Here is a 23407-nt window from a genome sequence, read left to right as displayed (position 1 = left end):
ATCATTAGCTTGTTCTTTAAAGTACACATTAACCTGTTTTTTCTTAGACTATAAAGTGCCTGGGAAAACTTTTTCTCAGCTTGCTCACCATTGTGTACCACTTGCCTTCTGTCCCATGCTCTAAAGGTCTTTCCTATGTCTTAGCTTTGCTGATCTTTTCTATGGAGTTAGTGATGTTGCTATTACAGCTTCATCCAAAGATACTTTGTTATTTTGTGATCATTACTTGATTACTTAATATTTTAGCAAAGTGCTACAAAGGTTATAGAAAGGAGATGTACAGAGTGTAGGTGCCCAGGCACTGCCGTGGGGGCTGCAGCAGGTGGGTATTTCCTGAAAGAACTGGGACCCACAGAGATCCCACACTGGATGAAGGGGAAGGTGTGACAGACAAGGAGCAGCAGAGAGGAGCTCTTGTAGACTGAGCAATATTCCTCATCCTCCTTCTGCACTGTTTGTGTAGGGGAGATACAGAAGTTGGGAATGGAGCAAAGTTGAGCCTGGAAAAAGGGGGTTAGGGAGGAGGGGGTTAATTTTTCTCTTTGTTTCTTACCCTCCAAATCTATTTAACTGCCAATAAATTAAATAAATTTTCCCCATGTGACTCCTGTGATAATAATTGGTAAGTGATCCCCCTATCTTTATCTTGGCCCAGGAGTTTTGTCATTGTGCTTCCCCACACTCACTGTCATGTTGAGAGGGAGGAGAGACAGAGCAGCTGGGTGAGCAGCCAGCAGCTGGCTGAGGTCAACTCACCACAGAAGGAACAGGGAGGTGATACTGAGCATGATTTTCCTGCATTCCTTCCACGTGTAGTTGTTCAGGCAGAATTTTGTAACAGATATGTGACCTCTTCTGTTTATTTGAATTATAATTAGCACTGTCATGTTGGATAAGGATGTATTCTGTTGTTCAACACAATGTAAATATGAGTATATTGGAGAATTCTTGTAATCACATGGTAGTGAACGTAGAGATTATTGTCTCACACTCCTGGTGCTATGGCCTTTCCAGAGGTTTGAAAAGTATCTGCTGCATTAGAGAGTATTTCCAGGTAAAGTAATTGTGTCAACAGTTTGTAAACAGGTTTTCTGTGCTTTGATATAAAATAAAAAACATTATGTAATGCCAAATCTGCTTTTGAGCTCACACTTCAAATGAACTGCATTAAACAGCTATGTAACTGTTGGAGGCTTGGAGTACATTAAAAAAAATTCTTCTGAATGTGGATAATTTTTATTGTTTTTTGTGAATAAAAAATTATTCTTCTGCCTTTTCTGGAGGCTTTGCTCATCTGCAGTATCACATGTTTCTGTACGTTTCCCTGTTTGGGGAAATGGTGTCTATATGGCACCAACTCACGTCTGTGCCTTGGGATACATGTCTCTGTGGTTTTTCTTCTGCAGCTTCATGCAATTTGCAGTTCTGCTCTGCTGTTTGTAGCAGCAGTGGATGTGACTTCCTACTGCACTGAGGGGTTTTAGTGAGAACACCAGGAGCTAGGGATCTATACATTGTCACAGAAATTGTTTTATCCCCCCTACAGTTCACATTGTCTTGTCAGAGCTGCCAGCACCTAGCAGACCAATAGTAATGAAAGATGTGAATGTGAGAGCTACAGTGTAGCATGCTGTGTTGCTACCAAATTACTCAGCAGTGGTTCAAAACACCTTCAGAAAATACATTTTCTCTTGATTTGAATACATTTTATGTAAATCTGACATGTGGCTTGGCCCCTGGGTTTTGTTCCCAACACTGTCAGAAACAATATTCTACAACCTCTTTTGTTCATCCATCTGGAAAATAACAGGATTATGCTTGCCTGCCTTCTGGGGCAGGTATGAGTTTTGCTCAACAGCAAATGCTGTGAAAAGCACAAAACTAAACACCAGTCTGTGCCTGACATAAGCCAAGGTATGTTCTGACCAATTTTTTCCTTGGCTGAAGAGTATTCATCCTCAACCAGCCAAAGAGGAAGGAATTAATTGTTAAGACTTTTTCCTTCACTTTTAACAGAAGAGAAGAACACATTGTTTTGTTTTAATGGATTTGTTTCAATCAAATACTTAAACCTATAATTTTTCAAGATTTCTTAATGTATTTCGTGGAGGTAGTGAATCTGGCATTTTATCTTACTATATTTACTGTAAATTTAAGGTGAGAATATGAGGAAAAAAAGGCCCAAGTTACCATGTGATTGGAGTTTGCTGATTGCTTGATGCAGACAATAATCTCAGCAGCAACCTATGCCAAATGTATATCCATATTTTTGAATTTTAGAATTCAGTGTGGTGATGCACTGAGGTTGATGTGGTATTGTTGGTCTTGCTAAGTACTCATCTCCATCCACTCCAGGGGCTATGAATGCTTTCTAAAGCCCATATAATTATAACTGTTTCCTTTTAAACACTTTAACCTTCAAATTTGAGCCAGAAAGTTTTTGGGTTTATTTTTTGGGGTTTTGTTTCTTTCTTTCTTTTCTGTTTTTCCAGAACAAAAACTTCATTTTTAATAACTTTAATAAAATTCTCCATATATGAATAAAGAAACGCTGTCAGTATGGCCATTTCCTTTGTCTCAAATAAAAATTGCAGCCTCAGAATGTTAAAACGTTATCCTATAGTATGAAGGTGTGAACACCTTAATATATACATATATATATATATATAATATTATAGTATTAAGGTGTTCACACCTTCCAATAAAGAACATTCATTAATATTGATAGTAAATGGCTTTCTAGTATTGCATATATTACATTTCACATAAGGTGTTTTCAGAAAATATACATCTGTGATGTTTTATTTTCTTGTGAATTTTACACTGGCCAGCATCTTACAGCTTTTGGAATGAATATCTCTTATTAAAGCTCTCTTTGCTCAGGAAGATAATGTCAGTCTTACTAAGCAGGCAATTAAAGAGAAGACCGATTAAATTGGTTTGATTAGTTGTGAACTGCCATAGAAATTATGCTTCTCTGATGAAAAAAATTATCTTTTGAGGGATTTGGTAATATTTTTTTAAGTCAGGTCAGATCACTAGTTCACTCCCTGAACAGTTTCTTCAATCGGGCACCATTATTTGGTAGCAGCACATTTTCATATTGACTAAAACTGCCCCTTATTAACAGTAGATTAAATATGAAATATTTTACCACTCAAGCAACTATGGCAGTTGGATCCAAAAAGAGGCATAAATCTTGGAAATTCCTCTCATTCTTACTCTGAGGAGTTAATGCACAGAAGAGAAACATTATTCAATGTTTCCAACACTGTCAGAATTAGTTCATATCATTGCTTTGTGATTTAAAGTAATTAAGCAATTTGTCCATACAATTTTTATTATATCTGATCATGTTTTCTGATAGGTTGGCAGCAAGGTTGTGAGATTTTTTGGTAGCTTTTATCTCCTGGGTCATGTAGTATTATCATAGTGAAAGCTGAACATGTATTTTTGCTCTCACTTAGAAATCTTTCTATGATATTTTGTGTTTTTTCCTTTTGTACATTTTATTTTTAAGCTACCCAAAATCTGCTGCCATTTTTCTCAGTGAGCAGGAAGACAGTTAAGTACACCAAAGGTTTAGTACTGAGTACAGACAACCAAAGGGCCAAAACATTTACAGCTACATTGACTGGGAAATGAAGCAGCACAGATTTGTTCAGTTTAAATTCAAGATGAGCTGCAAGAACCTAGTATATCTCTCATCTCACCTTATACAAGCTCATGAACTAAACATGAACTAACATTGTGTGATCTGCAACTTTCACAGCATAGTACTGCTGCCTCTTCAGATTAAATAAATTATGTTGCTTAATAATTGGGAAATTTTATGTACATATTCTATACTTTTAAACTCTCATTTAAAGAAAATGTAGACAAAAATTCAAATATTTTATTCTTCCAAACTGCATATTGATTTGTTGAAATATTTTACATGTCAGTATCTGAGAGTATCCCTGCTCATTTTAATCCCAGATAGCTGAGGATGGCATTCTATGGGCTCCAAAGAATGTCTCCTATACAAATACTGTGCCTTAAGTCATTATCATGGATAGAAGATTCCAAAATGTTCAGTTCATCAAAAATGAGAAATAAAGACTTTTCTTAATAAGCTTTTCATTTTTCCTTTCAGTTTTCCCTCTAGAAATAATAATGCTCTCTTTTTATGTTTGTGTAGAGTTTGTATCTGATCCAAGCCAAATAAGGTCTGTTTCTTCCCTACCTGCCCAAAGTGTTGACTCAATAATCTGCAGTGACAATAAAGGACAAACACAGAACTTCTTTTGCTCCCCCAACCTTTCCTGAATAAGAAAGGATGATAAAAGGAAGACAGGGAAAATAAAAAAATAAGTACTTTTGGAGTAGATTCTCTGTAACTGATTCCCCACACAATTTATTCTGTTTATCTGATTATGTGCAACATATATTATTGCTTAATCATCATCAGGTATCCTGCCTTTTATATGTTAGGCACAGGCTTATGTGTTTTATTTTCATTCTGGACCAAACAATAGCCTATTTTGGTTGGGGTTTTTGTTTGTTTGTGTTTAGTTTTGGCATTTTTGTTTGTTTGTTTGTTTGTTTTTTTAATTTGAAAAAACAGTGCAATAGTTGTTTAATGAAAACAGTGGTAGAATTAGCTGACCTAATCCTGCTCACCCTATCTTCCCGCCAGCTGTCTTCCTCTGGCACACAGATGAGAGGCAGATGCATAGCAGGTGAAGTTTTTCAGGTTCATCATTAAGCAAAGCACTTAATATTGACTGAAAACAGGCATATATTCGACTGCTGCAATTTAATAAGTGCAATGAGTATGTTCTTTAAAATCAATTTCTGTTTAGATTAATTTATCCTAATTTCTAGCAATTCCAAATAAGATCAATAAAAGCATGACAATGCTTGACAAAACTTGCACTCATTACCTTACATATTTGGCATTCTTCAGACAACATCTTGGGCAAGTCTGTTTATCTCCTTCAGCTCTTTCCCTGTGATACAAAATTTATAAGGATTTTTTTATTATAAAATTCATTATTGATCACAGGTTCTGAGGCACATAGATTGAAGACTAAAATAATTTCTAAAAATAATTTATGTTGGATAGGTAAAACTGTTTCCTACAATGCACTGCCACTGAGACAGAACATTCCTTTTAAGGCTCTCCTAACACCCTCATATCAAGATCAGCTAAGTGGGTAGAAAATTTTTTGGTGAGCATTGCATTGTCTATCTGGCAGTGAGTTACCCATGGCAACCCCTAGTGCTCAGTGTGAGCCAGGGAAATAATGAAGTTTTTCACTGGGTCCTTCAGAGGAAAAGAATCTTCCACCACGACCTCCTAGGGTTTGCCTCAGAGGCATGTCTGAAGTGTACACCCATGAATGCTCTTCTGACCACATTAGAAATGTTTTTGCTATGCACAATTATCTTAATTTTTCCATTTTTCCATTTCTATTTAAATTTGATAACTTTCTTCTCCAAACCTTGCAAGTATCTGATATATAGGCTGAGGTATGTTGATATATTTAGTTTTATCATTTTTTGAAAAGCTTGGCTTGTTGTTGGTATTTTGGTGTTTGAAGTTTAAAGACTGATTTGAAATGAGAGAACTTTTTTATTTCATTCTAATGCAAGACTTCTTGTTTTACAACTTATTTGATGGATCTCAACTTATGGTCAGTATTGAATGCTCTGAACCAAAAGACATCTATGATATGATGCTGTTGCCACCCATTTTTCTAGAGTCCAATACTCTTTTACCTGTTGCAGTGAAAAACAAACACACAAACAAACCCCATGAAATAACCTTTGGTAAGGGAATGTTCTGAAGGGACCAGCTATAATCATAAATACAAACATATAGAAGACAGCCAAGAGGCCAGAACCTGGAACATGGGAAGTTCCACCTGGCATGGGGAAGAGCTTCTTTGCTGCGAACAGAGTGCCCAGGGAGTCTGTGGGCATTGTCTCCTTCTATGGAGCTACTCAAAAGCTATCCAGATGCAAACAAAAGAAACTTGAGGGGACTCTGCTTCAGCAGGGAAGTTGGAACAGATGGCCTCCGGTGGCGCCTTCTAACCCTTCTAATTCAGCAATTCTGTGTGAAGTGTAAAAATTGGTGTATAGCTTTGGCTTTATGGTGGCCCATAATGGAAGACTGTCTGCTTTTAACACCCTATTAGGACACTTAGGTGTTAGAGTACCTAAGGATTATTCAGGGTACTTCAGCAATTTGTTTATTTTTGCTGTTGACTGCAGAGGCTGACAAACACTGAGGTGGTGAGTGCAACATGAAGTATAAACTGGTAGGGAGCAGGACAGTGTATGAGACAGGCCTGGATCACACCCTATGGAGTTCTCTACCTTTCAGGATAATGAACAATAACTCTCTCAATCTGCAGAGATTCCCACTCTGCAAATACTGATTTAAAATGCTTTTCATTAGGGCTAACACTATAAAGAGAATATAACTGGTAACTAGTAAACCCCGTTGTGCATGATTTAATTTGTTGCTAATTAGAGGCAGCTTAATCTAAAGTTAACTTTTGTCAGTTACAAATGTTAATTCTGATAAATTGATATATTTTTCAGTGCTTGAATCCTGACCTAAAGTATCTACATGGTTAGTACAACCAGGCATCTCTGTGAAATGAAATAGTTAATTACAGGGTAGTTTTGTAGTGAAATAATTTCTAATATTTCCAAATTCGATATGTGTGTAGTTGCATTTATAAGTGGAAAATTTGACATCAAAATCAAGAAATAAAGAACCTCATCTATAAGCAAAGCCAGATTTTACATACACAGCAACAGGCATTATGGTGCTTGTTTACACTTCCACTATTTGCTTAATCTCTTGCATTCATAAAATTTAATCTTGTTGAAAGGCCTATGTAAGATTTTGACTATCTATGAAGAAACGTGTCCCATTTCACATCATAGAAGATTGCTTTTTTCCATGAACACCTCATACATTTTGTTTCTACAATCTGATGAAAGTAATCCATCTTGTTTAAAAAAACCTAAAATCTTCCTAAAAGATGCTATGTGAATAAGCATTTACATCTACAAACTACATGTATTATATTTACCTTGCTTTTCTTTTTGCAGTTTATATTCACAAATTCTGTGCAGTATTTATTTTTTAAATAATACATTTCAGCTCAAATATATCACTGAACAAAAAAAGTAGGAGAGACTTTTCTAATATCCTAGGAAATATATATCTGGCTATTTAGATAGGTTCTGCTGAAGCACATCCAAATGACAAATAAGCATCCAAATAAGCATCCAAATAAGCATCCTGTACATTCATGTATGTTTAAGGTTGCAGCAAAAATGTGTATAAATGTACCACCATAAAGCAGTCTCTTTTTTCTTTAAAAATAGCTGGTTATGGGTTAGCAAAATGTTCTTATCTGTTCATGTTGGATGCTTTGATTTAGAAAGGTTCAACTACAAAATACACGTGAAATTATGATGAGAATCTTAATTTCTTTGACAGATCAATTCTAAAGCTTATACTTTTGTTCTGATGGGGGAAAACACAGCACATGTGTTATCAAAAGCAGACTGCAACAAAACGCTTAATGAGTCTGGTCCAGATAAAGATGCATACAGAACTTTAATCAGTTTAGATGACAGCAGTAAGCTTCAAGTTCTGTGCAATTCTGTATTTATGAATGTATTCTGAAATAAGAAGTCTGCCCTGTTCTGTTCCTTTGTGTGTTCAAAGCAATAAGTATCTGTCAAAATCCAATATTTTTTTAAATGCAGTGAACTGATTACATTGTGTGGCCATTAGGCTTCACAAATCAATAAATCTTAAGTCTGGTAAATGGGAGTGCTATTTAATGTTTCTGTATTGTATTTTTGACTTCAGGTGAGTTGTTCATTCTTTGAGAAAGTAGATTTGTAACATGACCAGCAGTTTTGGCAATGATGTTCCTCATTTCTCCAAAAATCAGTTATTCTTGCCTGTACTGAAGAGAGCCTGAAGGGTTTATGATGACAAAGCCTTACCTTCTTTCCTACTGATGGTGTCAAAGGAGAGACACAAGGTTGGTGAGGAGGTGCAGAGATAACCCTCTTAACTGGTGTTACAGCTTAATAAGAAATATCAGTTTTTAATTTCTAACTTTAGTTGGATTTCAAATGGTGCATTACCCTTCTCTGTAGTTCTCCATGACCCTTTGTTTGTGATAGCATAAGTAATGCTTAACACAAATAATATGTTAGTGATAATTGTCATAAATAGAAAACTTTTATTTGGCAAGATTATGCTTGTACCTTCAATTCTTAAGCAATACAGTGGAGAACTAAATATTCTTAGATATTCTTAAATATTGCTTTAAGACTCTCCCTGATTCACATTCTCTTGTCATATTTACAGTTGGTCTTAATGTAGTTCAGTTGAATTAGGCATTCATAGACCATTATAGAAGAGTTGAGCAGAGGATGTAGTTGTTTCAGCAGTTGTTGCTGAATTATAAGAGAGATTAAGTGTCTGCCTATTTCCTTTTTCCTACTGGGATGCTTCTGAGAATGTCACCAGAAGGTGACAAAAACAGGCTGTTTGAAAATCACTATAAGAAGCTGGCACATAAAGTTGTCTATATCATAATTAGAGAAATATGACAATAGCTCCAAGGTCCAAAGGCTTAAAGGTACAAAGGATTAGAAAACATGAGCCTTAAAGAGTCTGAAAGCAAAACACTTTTTTTTAATTGATACTTATATGTGTAAATCTGAAATACAGCAGTACATCTCTTGGTCCTGAGTATTAATAAATATGCCAGACATTCCCTCAGGGTTTGCACTAGTTGGCAACTTTATTCAGCAGTCTACTCAGGATTTCCTGTACTAGTATATAAATTGTTCCTTCTCCTGGTGTTCAAACTGAAGAGTCACTTTCTCATTAGCCACATTGCTTAACCTATTTTTCTCTTAGTTTTCCCATGTAGAGGGAGGTAACAATTCATTTTAGACCATCAGAGTATGCAAAAGAAAATTAATTAGTGCTGCCTGGTAGAAGTAATATATATTGTTGATCATTCAATTTCTTCTGTCTGTAATAGGTAAGGAAAGATCCTCTACAAGAGATCATTGTAGTATTGCAATTATCTGTACAGCACTGCATTGATAGAGCTTTATTCACACGTCAAGTGGCTTCCTAATTTTCATTCCTAGGGTCAGACTTATGTAAGACAATAGATAGAAGAGTGTATCTGAAGATGGTTAAACATAATAATTAATTCCCATGCTCCAGTGCAATACCAGGCTGTTGCTAGCTCCAGAAGAGTCTCTCTGATGCTGGGAGTGATAGTACTCCTTGGGGAAGGGGCGACATAGCTTGAGGATTGCCCACTATGTCTCTCTTCAAGCACTTTTTCAATGTTTTTTTTTGGTGGTATTTTCTTTGTGATGTGTTAAGATAATTGAACCCTCAGGATTTGCATGATTTTACCTTTTTTTCTTAATGTCTTCAGGGGAACTTGCCTGCCCCTCCCTCCTCCCCCCCCAAAAAATATGGTGGTTTGGCTATGTTACTTTCCTTTATTCTTCTCTTTTGTCTAGTTTAACCATTCTAAAAAGCACAAATTAAGCATACATACATTGTATACGCACAAGACAAAATTTTAAACATTGGTTGTTGCCAGAAATATATGCATACTTTCTTCAAACTTTGTATCTCATAGCCACTTCACATGAGACCATAGCTTCTAAATGTACATAAACTGTTCTCTTGTTTCTCTTTATTTTCACAATCTATTCATAGATTCAGTTACCTGGTAGGTAGATAAATGGCATAAAAATAGTTTTATGATGTGATACCAAAGCAACAATGCAGACAGGCTTTGAAATTTAAAGTTTTACCAAAAGCTCTTTCCACATTTTGCCAGGCTTACAACAGAGTTAACTTGCTCACCAGGATGTAATACTGAATATTTCTTTTATTAAGTTGTACTCTGCTCCTATTGATATTGATGTTTGCTAAAACAGAAACATGATCCAAGCACATGATCCTTTTCAGTATGTTCAAAATTACTCTATCTACAAGTGATCTTGTACTTAAAGAGAAGCAAATGCTTGACAGTGGTCACAGTGGTTTGATAGTGGTCACATTTCGCTTGAGACTGAAAGACCTCTGAGTTGGTACTTTTTTAGGGTACTCTTTTAAAGTTAGCATTCATATGTTCCATGCAATTAAATTTTATTTATTATTTAGCAGTTTTCCAACTTCTTCCAGTCTACATCAGTGTCATATTGCATCATTGCACTTGATGACTATTTTGGCTTTTTCTAAATTAATTCCCTAGATCACTTATTACCCCTAGAAAATTTGTCACATTTCTCACAGAGAAAGGCATATGACTTTTGAGATAATAGGTCCACACTGGCATTTTGTTTGCTGAAATTATTTAATCTCCATTTAAGGGACGAACTGTCCAAAGCTTATCTAATGACTCTTCATAAAAAGAGTTTTACTATTTTCACACCAGCATATTTTTTCAGTGAATATTAGAGTTGAATTTTCATGTCTTACATATTTTGTACTAGCTGTTGCCTAAGCTTTAGCTGGAGGCTTTTTACTGAAAGATGAAGGAAAACTTTCTTTTCTGACAGTACATAATTTTTAATAAAATTTTTTGAATGTAATTATATCTATATTAAAAATCAGTGAATTAGAGAAGTCAGATTACAGGGTAAGAATGAGCTGTGCAAAAGACCACAAGCACCTTCCCTAAGGAGTGTTCATCTCTGTAGCACCAAAGAATAGAAGAGTAGAAGTCTTTCTGTTTGATATAATGTAGACTCAAAGAGAAGATAAAGGCAGCCACAACAAAAATTAAACAGCCTTGTTCAGGTGCAGCAAATACCCAGCTGGTGCATAAACCTGAGGCAATGCAGTCAGAAGCAGGAGAAAGCAACTGTATTCAGTCTTGAAGGTGGATTACTGAGTTTAGAAACACAGCGTATTTATTAGCAGGGAAATTTCAACAAATTAATCTAGCAGACAAAAAAACCCATATAAGTCACTATGAAACCTTATGATCCAACAAACATAAATACATGTACAATATATATTCTGTATTTCGCTATGTACAAACTTATCCTGAAACTGAGATTAGAATACAAGGTTTTTGTAGGACTTGGTGTGTTCTGCCAGGAACAATTTTGTAACAATCTGTTCTTCCAATACTGTCATGATCATGAACCGCAATAATGACTATGGTAATGATTATAATAAAAGTTCAATTTTGTTGTAACTTCAAAACTCTGCCTAAATGTTAGCACTAATTATTACAGTATCTTTATCTTATTCCCATTCTTGCACGTGTGAAATGGATGTGTTGCAGTCTATCTGTTGGTTGTCACAGCACAGTGATGTATTGTGTTTACACCAGTGAAGTCCCCATGAAGTCAACAGGATTTCAAAGATATTATTAAAAGGAGAATTTATACTTTCCTTTAAAGATCCTTTCTGGGAACACATATCTTTAAAGTCATGATTCATAAAATGTATATATTGAAGAAAAGCATTCCATTGAAATAAATGATCCTTGGGTGTATGCTGCCGTCGTATGCTTGGCAATATATGCATTAGAAAGAGTCCCATTAGCCAGTCTACTAAAGGATCATAAACTTGACTGTTGGACTAGCAGAGCTGGAGTAAATTAAGCATAAACCAAGCTAAGTAGAACGTAACATAAACAGTATCTGTTACACCTAATGTAGGTATTACCATTTTCAGCTACTAATATGATTATACAAAAACACTGGGTTTGGGGTTTTTTTTAGATTCTGTATAATGTATGAAAACAACTGTATAACTGCTTGACCAGCAGTCAAGTAATTTTTGCTAATGTTCAATCTGAACTTCCCTTGATGCAGCTCAGCTTGTTCCATTTTCTTGTGTCCTATTGCTGGTCACCAGAGAGAGAGCAGGATCTCCCCTTACACCACTCCCCTTGAGAATGAGGTCACTCCTCAGCTTTCTTTTCTCCAAGAGGAACAAACCAAGTGACCTCAGGCATCCCTTTTAAGTCTTGCCATCAAGGCCTTTCACCATCTTAGTCTCCTTTGGGCACACTGTAATAACTTTGCATCCTTCTTTTACCGAGACCCCTCAAAACTGCTTACAGTACTTGAGAGGTGTCTGCTCTACTACATTGAAGAGTGAAGGAATCACTTCCCTCAGGTGGCTCATGATGCTGTACCTAATGCACTCCCAGTTGTCCCCTTCTGCTGCCAGAGTACACTGGTGGCTTGTATTCGACTTGCTATGAACTGAAACCCTCAGATTTCTCTTGTACAGAGTGGTTCTCCAGTCTCTCATGCCCCAGTTTGTATATACTACCACAATTCCAGGTGAAGAGTCTGGCACTTGCTCTTGTTAAATTTCATATGGTTGGTACTTGCCCAGCTCTCGGGTCTATCCAGATCTCTCTGTAAAACCTCTCTGCTCCTGAAGGAGTCCACAGCTCCTCCTAGTTTAGTGTTGTCAGCAAATTCACTATAATGTGTATTTCATTTCTGTGTCCAGATCTTTTATAAAAACATTGAAGAGCACTGGCCCTAAAACTGAGCCCTGAGGAGCCCACTGGCAGCTGGCTGCCAACCTGATGGAACCTCTCTGAGCCAACTGCTCAGCCAATGTGTTAGGGCATTCTCTGTGCTCTGTACATTTTATCCAGGAGGATAGATACTCTGGGAAATAGCAATGAAAACTTTGATATAATCCAAATGCACCACATCTACTCTCTTTTCTTGGTGAACTAGATGGCTGACTTAGTGCTAAAAGGATACTAAGTTGGTTAAGCAAAATTTTCTCCTCATGAGCCCATGCCCATGCTATCTTTGGCCAGTGAGGGTGTTGTCTTTCAGATGTTTTACAATAATTCAATTACAATGTTGTCTTTCAGATGCTTTACAATAATTCCCAGAATAATTCTATCAGGCACTGAAGTGAGACTGACAGGCCTGTAACTTACAGGGTCTTCCTTCTTTCCCTTCTTGAAAACTGGAACAGTATTTGTCAGCTCCCAGTCAACTGGGGCACCTCCAGACTTCCAAGATCATTGACAAATAGTGAAGAGAGGTACTGTGATGACACTGCCCACATCTTTCAGTACTCTGGGATGAGTCCCTTCAGGGCCCAGAGATTTATGTACATGCATCTGGAGCAGCAAATTTCAAACAAGTCCAGGGTCAGCTTGGAGTTTATCATGCCCTAATGCATTCCCAAAGTTCACACACCTCTTTTTGTATGCAGTTTGTTTTATTTTTTCCTAAACAATGGGCCATCAAGAGACTCCTGCAAGACACTTCAGGGAGTCAAAGTAATTTGGGGTTTTCCATCTTCCTTGTTTTCATCTATTCTTCTCCTTGGTCTCCTTTTCTCTTTCCTTCTATGTACACTTTTACAATTTGGTCAGTTTGCAGCAACTAGAAAACCTGAGAATTGATGTTGAATTGCTGGAGGTTATGAAATATGTTTCATTGATTTCAAATAAAATGTCAGACATAAAATGCAGCATTCATTTTTATAATTGTCATTTCTGAGGGTTGCAATTGAACTTGGTAAGAAATACCAAAATTTGACCTTACTGAAATAGAAGATGATAAAGAGACATGACAACATTTCCAAAGAAGAAGTATGCTGAAGTTAATTTGTGGGAAGCGAAAGTATGGTTTTTAAAGCAATGGAATTTTTAGAAATATATTTTTAAGAGGGAAAAATGTAGTAAGTGAAAGAATTTTTGAAAAGTATGAAGAGACTATTAAAACTACAAAGCACAATGCATATTTTCATGCTTGTGAATTGAATATGCTCAGTCAAAAGTAAAATCACCATTTTTGAAAAATCACCTGTAATACTTGACAGCTGGTTAGGTGTTCCCTTGACAACTGCTCTGGTAAATCAATTTCAGTGTTTTGCAGGACCCTTTTATTTTATGTCTTTAATAGCAATACTTTTTTAGTAAAGGGATTTTTGTGGGGTTTCTTTTTTTCCTATGTTAAATTGTTAAGCTGGACTAGCGTTTTTCAGATTGTAGGGAGAAAAATAGCAAGTAGTACAAATGTAGTCCTCAATCATGGCATTATGAAATGGACAGTGGTGTAGCTAGTTTCTAATAATTTTTCAGAAGACCAGAAACCCTGCTCTGCTAGCAGTGTGAAGTCTTTGTTCAGACACAGTCTTACCATGATTATTTAGCTTGGATAAAAACAAAGGTTCTCTTTGTAATTCCTGGGTTTATTTATACCTGCTGATATGACACTTCAATTTTGCTATACTTCTCCTTAATCTGTTAGAAATATGGCTGCACCTTGAGCATTATATAGAAAATATAATTGCTATAAACTAAACTTTCTTAAGTATGTTTACATAACCATGAATGCACCATTTTTACATTATTACATTGTGTAGTTATAATGCATGAAAGCAGTTAAAAGTCTTCCAGAAGTTCCAGTCTCTGGACCTATTCTCATCCATAATGTCAAATATGTAATCAGTTTAAGATATTTTACTATGTTTCCCTTGATATACGTGGAAGCTGAAGCAATCATGCTATCAATTAGAGCTTAAGTCAATCTTTCCCATTATTAGAAGAGACATTAGTGGGGATTTTGCTTTCATGCTTTCTACTGTGCTCCTTTAGTGCCACCTGGTGACTAGCTAGAAAGGAAAAAAAGTATGATTTTATTTCCAGCTGGAGAAGTTGTCCATGATAATTTAAGGTAAAACATTTACTTGAGCAAGATCATACCATGTAACATTTGATTTAGAGGTGATCCAGTCTTAGGTAGTTTAAGAGGATTACTTTGACTACCAGTTCCAGACCTAAAGTAATCCAATACCTAATATCCATATTTGTGTCATGAATGTGTGAGGTACACATTGCACTTTGTTAGAAATCCCGTGTTCATGCACATAATTAATCAACATTCAGCTATTAATGACACAGTCTAAAACTACTGTTTTACACCTGTTGGGGTTCATGAGTCTTTTGTAAAAAAACAGTAAATCTTTTGTAATTCTTGTTCTTAACTTTATATAAAATCCACAGCAACTGTGAAAAAATTCAATATTTTCTAAGCCTAGAGCAAATAAGAAGGCTGAACATCTCATTTCAAATTTGTGGAAATAAATATTTGAATTCATCAGGCCTATATCTGAGGAACAGGCTGGGCTTCGCATGGCTTCAGACCTGTTAAGATTACTGTGCATAACCTTGCCCATATGTCCTCCACATATACACATTTCCTATAGCTACTTCTCACACACCCAATTCTTTACTTCCTTGTGAATCTTTTTTATATCATTATAAATGTGATGTGAATGAATCACAATTCTGCTGCCTGACAAAATTACCCTGCAATAGGAATCATATTGCATTCTCTCCTGTCACTGTCTCTGGAGGGAAAAATATACTGGCTTTAAGTGCAGCCAGAATATGCCACTGAGATGCAAGGCAGATGGACTGAAATGCCTTCAGCATCTAAACGAGTGAAAAAGCACCACTGAACTAAAAATACTTCAAAATTTAAAAATGTCAGTGATTAGCCACTTTCATCTCAGGTGTTCTTAATGTGAGGTCAGTATCTCATAATATGAGGTTAATTAGAAAAATAAAGAAAAAATGTCAAGAGAATAAATCATCAGTTTCATTTTCTCTTTTCTAATGAATTTCAATCTTCTGTGAGGTGCATGAAATAATACAACTGCATTTATTCAATTGCAAGATTAAGACAGATTTAAACATAGATTATAAGAAAATTATAACCAGGTTATAGAGCAATATTAATGGTATTTTAGTTCAAGTAATTTCTGTGACAGAATATTTCAAGTCCCTTCTTTTTTCCATCATTGTTTTAAAAAAATAATATGATTATATTTTGCATGTGTCCATATTATAGGACTTTCTTGTTTTAAATGCTATAATAAAGACTGAGACAGCATTTATGTTTTAATTGCCATTTTTTTCAAATGTTTATAATATTCTAAGAAATCTGTCTTTTGGACTATAATTTTCCATGGTCTGTCTCTTTCTAAAAGCCATTCTAGGCATATATAAGTAATCTAGCAAATTCAAACAGTCCTAATTTTGCGGTAACATAAGCATGAAAAATATCCATTTTATTCACATTTCAAATGACAGGTTTTGCATCCTATGACAAGACAGAGAGACATTTCAAGTATTAATTCATTGGAAATCTTTACAGAGAAAGAAGCAAATGCTGAAGAAAGCAGTGGTGGCATGAAGTGCATTCCTGGCATGCACTCCGGAATACAGGGCAGTAGGCTTCTGCTTGTAGCCTGTGGGTTTATTCTCACAACTCAGACACAAATCTATTGGCTGACATCAAACAAATCTGTTCTGCTTCTTTGAGATTTCATTGCTGCATGTTAGAAAAAAAAAGCTAAACATCTCTATGTCCTTTGTGAAGTTAAGATCTAATGATCAAAATCACTGTATAATGAGTTGCTGTTTATGGATACTGAGGGGTTTTATTTGGATTTTCTTTTATTCTCACATATTTATTTAAAGATAGAATGGATTACCATGTATGCCTGAGTAGGAGTGACTGTGTCATTATCTAAATGAATTTATCTTACTTGGGCTTGTCTAAATAAAGATTCCTAAAGTAAAGAACTTGTCAGTATCAAGCAATCTTTAAGGTTTATTTTAGTTGCACCTATGTTTAATCTTCCACGTTTTTCCTTTAGTAAAGGACCAAAACAATATAAATTATGTGTACAAAACAGTGAGAATGTGTGTACACCAGGCATTTGCAATGGAGGTTTGCAGTGCTGAATGGATGGCTAATGTGAAGATAGTCACATTGACAGAGACCTCTTCTTAATTAACTTTGCCACTTCACTTAAACTTTTGTTCTTTGTGGGCTGGACCATTGCAACTTGTGGTATAAGTTATTTAGGAAAAAAGCATGTAAAATTCAGAAATCTTTCTGAAAAGCAGGAATAAGGCAGGTGCAGAGAGTAGGCTTTGCTACAAGTATGTTAGGTCTCTACTATAGTATCCACTCAAAGTAGAAAGTGTCAGGGAAAGGCTATGAGTTTGTTTCCCCCAAGAGAGAATCTTAAATGACCTGATTTTCTATTATCTGAGAAAGTTATTTTTATACACTGTTACTGAGATAAATCCCAGCAACTGAAATATGAGTAGGAATAATAAATCAAATTCAAAGAATATTTTATATTTCAAGAATTGGTTGGAAAACACAACAGTGGAAGCATTTTCTCCAAAATTGTCCTTATTTCAAGTACCTAAAAAGGAAAATACCTACTTTCTGTCAATATATCTATTGTTTATTAAGGAGAAACTTCTGTTTACTGAATTCATTTTTTATAATGAAATTGTGCAAATCAGATGGTCTTCAAAACAGCATGCAATGTTTCTGGCTTCCTATATTTAAAATCAAAATATGATGCTTACTTTAGACTTTTCAAGAAGGAATTCAATTCAAAATACCTTTAACAACATGACTCTTTTTAACCTAAAATTAGAAATAAAAATGAATATTTTTTTTCAAACTCGTTTGAGTAGTCTAGGGGTATAGATCACATTTCAGAAGGTGATAATATAAAATGCCATTCAGATATCTCAGACTTCGAAAGAAAGATACAAAGATAAGAAAAGTGTTGCATATTTACAAGGTAGAAATAATTAAGCACATTTCAACCCCATGCACCAGAGTACATTGAAAAGTCAGTGAATTAGTATTGACTGATTTAGCAATAAACGAGTAGTGATATAAACATTGGAAAGGTGGGATTTATTAATATGTGAGCATTAGCTGCTGATGTGGATGTTCTGGCAATAAGGTGGGTTAGCAAATGCACTGGTTTTGTGCTACTCACTCAGAAATCACAGCAGTGAATTTCTAAATATTCATTAAGGGCCTATACTATACAATGCTATATCCATTTATGTCACTACAACGTTCCCAGCAACTTCAGAGGTGAAAACTGAGACTCTACATTTCATAATGAATCTACAGAGAGAAGGATGAAATATTAAGACTTTAGAAACAGAAGCAGAAACACAAAACTCAAGGCATAATCTGGAGTAAATCATGCCATGGCAGCTGCATACAACCAGCCAGGTGGTGATATATAAAAAGGTACTATTTGAGACTGTTGTACATCTTGATGTGTTTTCTCCAGGAGTAAATTTGTCCTTATCAATGCTGAAGTAATTTCTATGATTGGTAATGCTTCTAATGTACAGATCATAATGGGCTTTAAAATATTTTAACTCTTTAATATGTGTATGGCATAACATAAAAATTCATCTATCACAACAAAAAATGATTTATGAGATTCCTGTTATTGTCCTTTACTATTTATTCAGCTAAAAGAAATGGAACATTTGGTATTCCATATATATATATTAATTCTTTTTCAGAAAAGTTTTAAAAGCTGGTTGTGTAGCATTCATGAAGTATTACGTAAAAATGCAACATCGTTGTTAGAAGCCATATTCCGGAAACCTAATTATGGCAACTTAGCTGAAAGTCTCAGTGTTTTATTGAATGTTCACTAGTATTTACTTAATAAATTCCCTTAACCTTACATTCTTCAACCCAGGCTGTTCAGCATCATTCAACATTGATGTCACTTGTCCAACAGTCCTCTATACTAGGGAGACTGTATGTCAACCACAGCAACTTAAAATTTATCAATACTCACTTAAATTTTTAAAGATTTTTGTTCCTCTTTTCTCTGTATATATTTCAAGCACTAGTCAAGAATATCAAGAAAGCAAACAGAAGAGGAACATCAGTAGATGAAACTTACATCTTTTGTCTCCTGGGTAGAACCATGAAACTGGAATTAGTAGTGTCCAAAGATTTTAATACTTTATAGAAGTATGAACATCTCTTTCACCTTACCTTTGCCATGTGAGGTTTGAATACTCCAACAGGATAAGCAGCAATGGGATTTTCTGTTTCCTTACAGCTACATGTTGCCTGTGGGCAGTCCTGAAGGTCAGTGCATGATTGAAGTGGCTGCGGATGGAAACCCTCCTGTACAGCACAGACTTTCTGTCTCACATCGAGCATCTCAGGTGAGTCTACAAAACATCAAAAAGCAGCTATTTGCTTTGAACATTTCATCAACATATGCACTACAGTTATTTTCAAAGGAGAATATGTATATTCTAACTTCTTCTAAAGGAGGAAATATAACGCCTCTTCACATATCATTATATGTACTTCCTTTCTTTCTAGCAGGTGTTTTTGCATCCAGCAACCACAACATATCCATTAATTTCTTAGTTTATTTGACTCTGAAGCCTCTATTCCTGCTGCACAAAGTCCATAAAAAGGACATGGATGCTATGAGAGTTAAAAAACCCCATATATTAGCCATGTCATTTACCTAAGGCCAAGGGGTTATTAGAAATAATTCAGATATTATTAAGCAGTAATTCTAGTTACTTTTTAGTTACAAGCCACACTGCCTACTGGAGGACAGTTATGAATCACCAGTCATTTAATTTGGTGTCGGTATTTTTGCTAGGATTTGGCTTCTGTATATTATTGTACTCCATTACTGTCTCCATTTTGAAACTGGTATCAGAAGACTCATTCTGAATGGACAAGAGACCAGCTTTCCCAAATCTTTATTTTTTCAGTTATTCTTTGTCTTCATTTTATCGCCTTTGCTATGCATTCTCTCATTGCAAGATTATTTCTGCATGAAACATTTTTAAATGTTTTTAGACAAGAATTTGAACTGTGATTGACAGCTTGCTTTATAAGTTTGTTCACAAGAAGACAGGTCAGTTATCTGTAGAGATGCTAATCTTGATGTGTATCTCACAGTAGGCACTGCTGGTTTGTAACAGAATTTCTTCACTTGTGTGGTATATAGTATGAATGTCAAGTCCTCATAACTGACTATTACACTTTACAGATCTCCCAGAACCTCTATTTGCAAAGTACACAATCAAGAAAGAAAAAAGACATTTCTTATCTCTAAGAGGACTAATGAATATCTTCCCGTTATTGCCCAAGATAATCCCTTTTACCACTCAGGCTCAAAGTGAAGAAGGATGTTTTCAAATTAGGATTTGAAAAGTTAAACATGAGTATTACATAAGTTATTGATATAACGCTATATTAAGCCTTTTATGTTATTAACAAGACTTACAGGAATTCTTTCTTTCTGCCTGCTTTAAAATATATTCTGCTTAAGTCAGTTAAATTCAGAACAGGACCTTTATAGAAAGAATGTGCATTATGATGTAGTAACATGAGCTTGAACATCAAATACATTATGATAAAATCCAGTGATGCTAGAAATTGAGCAAAGCCTACTGAAGTTGTTCTGTGATACATTGGATCTGCCCCCAAGGTTAGTGCTTTTGTAAAATAAGCCAAATAATAAAGGAGATTGTGCTGCCAGCAGTGTTAAAAACACCATTCTTAATCACAGACACTTTATAATGCAGTCCAATGCTTTGCTTAAATCTTGAAAGAGATTCACAAGCAGAGAGAAAATGTTTGCAAACACTACTTACAAATCTTGTCTATCACTGTGGTGTTTCATAGCTTTGTTTGAAAGGGGATAAAGTCAAGTGATCTGAAATGAATTCAACAAGTGCAGAGCTAATGTTTTTGAATTCCTTTGGTATGGAAAATCTGATTTAATTTTATCCATGCTCTAAAAGAAGTAGGTGTTTTTCTTTTTCCTTTCAGAATTAAAGACTAAATAGAAGAATATCTGGCAGTATTCACATTCATTGTATCACAAAATTTCACTTGAAATTGTCAGCAACATATCTTCAGGACTGACAAAAGTAATACTGGAAACAGCAAAGCAAAAATCATATGGATGTGTGAACTCCAGATAAATCAATGGGATATTTTTCTCCTGTTTCTACCTCTTTACAGGTGTCCAAATCTGATAGTGAAGGGCCTATTCACTATAAGTAACCATCTCACATATTTTACGTATGCTGTGATAATTTCTGATTCCATTGGTTTATTCCTTCTTAACTTGAGTGGACTAGGTGCCACCCTCTTTCTGGACTAACGGTATTGTACAAATAAATGCATCACTGTGTGATACAAGTATAATTTTTTTTCAATTCCTAAGAATTGGCAGGCCCTTAGCAAATGAATTTAGGAATGATGAAATCCCATGTCAGAATTCCAGAAACTCAGGAATTTGCTTGAGGAGTGGAATTCAGAGTGTTAAATGAGTCATAGATCATTTATTTGTGATGATTAAGGGCTTGAATCCTAGGTCAGGAAGAGGAATTACCATAACAAGCTCCAATATGATTTGGTCAGACCCTGTGTGAAAAAGTTGGGATTGTTTCTTTGCACCCTTGTAAGGATGTTCTAGGCTTGTGGAAATTTGAAAATTTCCCTTTTTTTTCCACCCTTGGGCTTCAGTATAGCAGTCTGTCTTCTGTGACTCATTAAAAATATTAAAATATTTTTTTACGTATTCCCCTTATCTTGGGATCCCTTAGGTCCCAGGCCCTAAAGGAAATGTCTTCAAGTCTACAGCTTCTCCTGTGTTCCTGCACCAAACTTCAGCGGTGAATGTCCAACTCATCATATAGGATGAGGGAATCTATGTAAAAAAATTACCATGTTCCCTGTGGTTAAGGCTGGGAGTTCCAATTTTTGTTTCAAGGGATGTATGTTGTCTTATTTATTTGAAAATATGAAAACACATTATACCACCCTCTTTGTAAGGATTATTAAAAAAAAAAAAAGAAAGAGAAAATTTTTTTAAAATAATCGCTTCATTAAGTATCACAGTTTTTGGCCATCTTCAAGTCATGATTATTTCCTTTATCAGTATCTATTATTCTCTCATTGTTTACAACATCACAAATCACATTTTTTCTGATGAGTCTCCTTTTGTTTCTGCAGATCAGCTTTGGATCAATCTTCCTTGGAAAGGTTCCTGTTCATGAGGAGGTTAATCGATGTGCTGGTCAGATATATGGTTATAAAGGATGCATTAGGGACTTTCAAGTTAACCACAAAGAGTTGTTCATCATAGATGAGGCTCTTGAAGGAAGGAATGTTGAGAACTGCAATGTTCCAGTATGTGATTATCATCCATGTCACAATGGTGGGACCTGCACCAGGTAAGAGGAATTTCTTTACCCATTTTATTGATGAAAAATTTCTATAATTCTCTCTGTAATGAAATAATCACCAATATTTTGTCCTGATAATTTCAAATAGAAAATGTGATATCTTCATGCCAGCCAGAGAAATGTTGCACTTTATTTGTTAGCATGAAAAGTGATAAAAATATAATGACATTGTCCACACAGGATATATATTTTATTGAAGCCAGAATTCCATTGCAAACAACCAACCAGATCAGTACTGCTACCAAATCTGAACCTTTCTATAGACAGTTTGGATAGAAGGCACATAAAAGGTGTGCCTCTTTTTCCTAACAACTCGGTATCTTACTCCATCATGTACCTTCACACATCTTCATAGTTCCTGGGTGCAGATGTTCATCATCATGCTATGGAAACACTAACAAGTGACTTTCTTGTTCATCTTCAGCATATGTGAAAAGATATTGTCAAAGAACCTTTGAAAGCTAAGATGCATCTTGCTGAAAGAGGAAATGGAGTCTGAAAGAGACATGAGTTAAAAGAACAGAGGGTGGTGGTTCAGTTGAATGATGGTTCTCTAGAAGCAAAGTAACTTATTAAGCCATAAAAACTTGATCATTATCTAAGGCACTCAGCATTTAGAGACACATTTCTGTTTAGAAATTATAGAATTTGTGAAGTAGTTGCCAAATTAAAAAAAAATATATACTTCATTTCAAGGCAAATGCTGAACAGAACAGTTTAAAATTCTTTTGATGTTCTGGGCTGCTATGTGTTTCTTAGATTGAGGAGATCTTGAATAAATTTTTGAGGGACTTCTCTGCCTCTCCTGATTGATATGAACACACGAAGAACACAAAAGAGGTATTTGATCTCTAAGTCTTGTTTGACTAGAGCACAAATGAAAGCAAGGCAGTTTTATGAAAACACTCAATTTGCCTACCAGTCTGCTGAAACTGTGTGTACTTTAGAGTAATGAATTTGTTTTTTCTCTGTTGGTCTTCACTGTATCTCTGCCATTCTACTGCTTGGCCTGTCAGCTGCCATTATGGAATACTGTTTCATTTGAATTTGTGTCCTGAATAATTCATGAGGATTGGATTTGTTTCCTGACTTTCTGCTTTCCAGCTGCTGGCCTGGGCCCTTTTCAGAAATGCTTTTGTTTTGAAATAGGTCACCTCTCTTCTGCCCAGAGGCATCATGGAAGACTGGGCATGTGCAAACCAGGGATAAGTGGCTGTGCAGTAACACAGTTTTCATGATTTTCT

At 35.5% G+C, this 23407-nt stretch overlaps 1 protein-coding gene across 1 annotated transcript in view; it reads left to right on the top strand.

Annotated features, from left to right (window-relative positions):
• Window positions 1-23407, top strand: part of EYS (EGF-like photoreceptor maintenance factor) — a 245396-nt gene that overhangs the window by 116116 nt on the left and 105873 nt on the right. The window contains exons 6-7 of the mRNA XM_085574728.1: window positions 18995-19103; window positions 21931-22151. Coding sequence (XP_085430854.1) covers window positions 18995-19103; window positions 21931-22151 — 330 coding nt within the window. The remainder of the gene's footprint in view (window positions 1-18994; window positions 19104-21930; window positions 22152-23407) is intronic.

Source organism: Lonchura striata, chromosome 3, assembly GCF_050655825.1.
Source record: "Lonchura striata isolate lonStrDom1 chromosome 3, ASM5065582v1, whole genome shotgun sequence".
In the NCBI taxonomy this organism is placed as follows: domain Eukaryota; kingdom Metazoa; phylum Chordata; class Aves; order Passeriformes; family Estrildidae; genus Lonchura; species Lonchura striata.
This window is presented reverse-complemented; position numbering and strand designations above follow the sequence as displayed.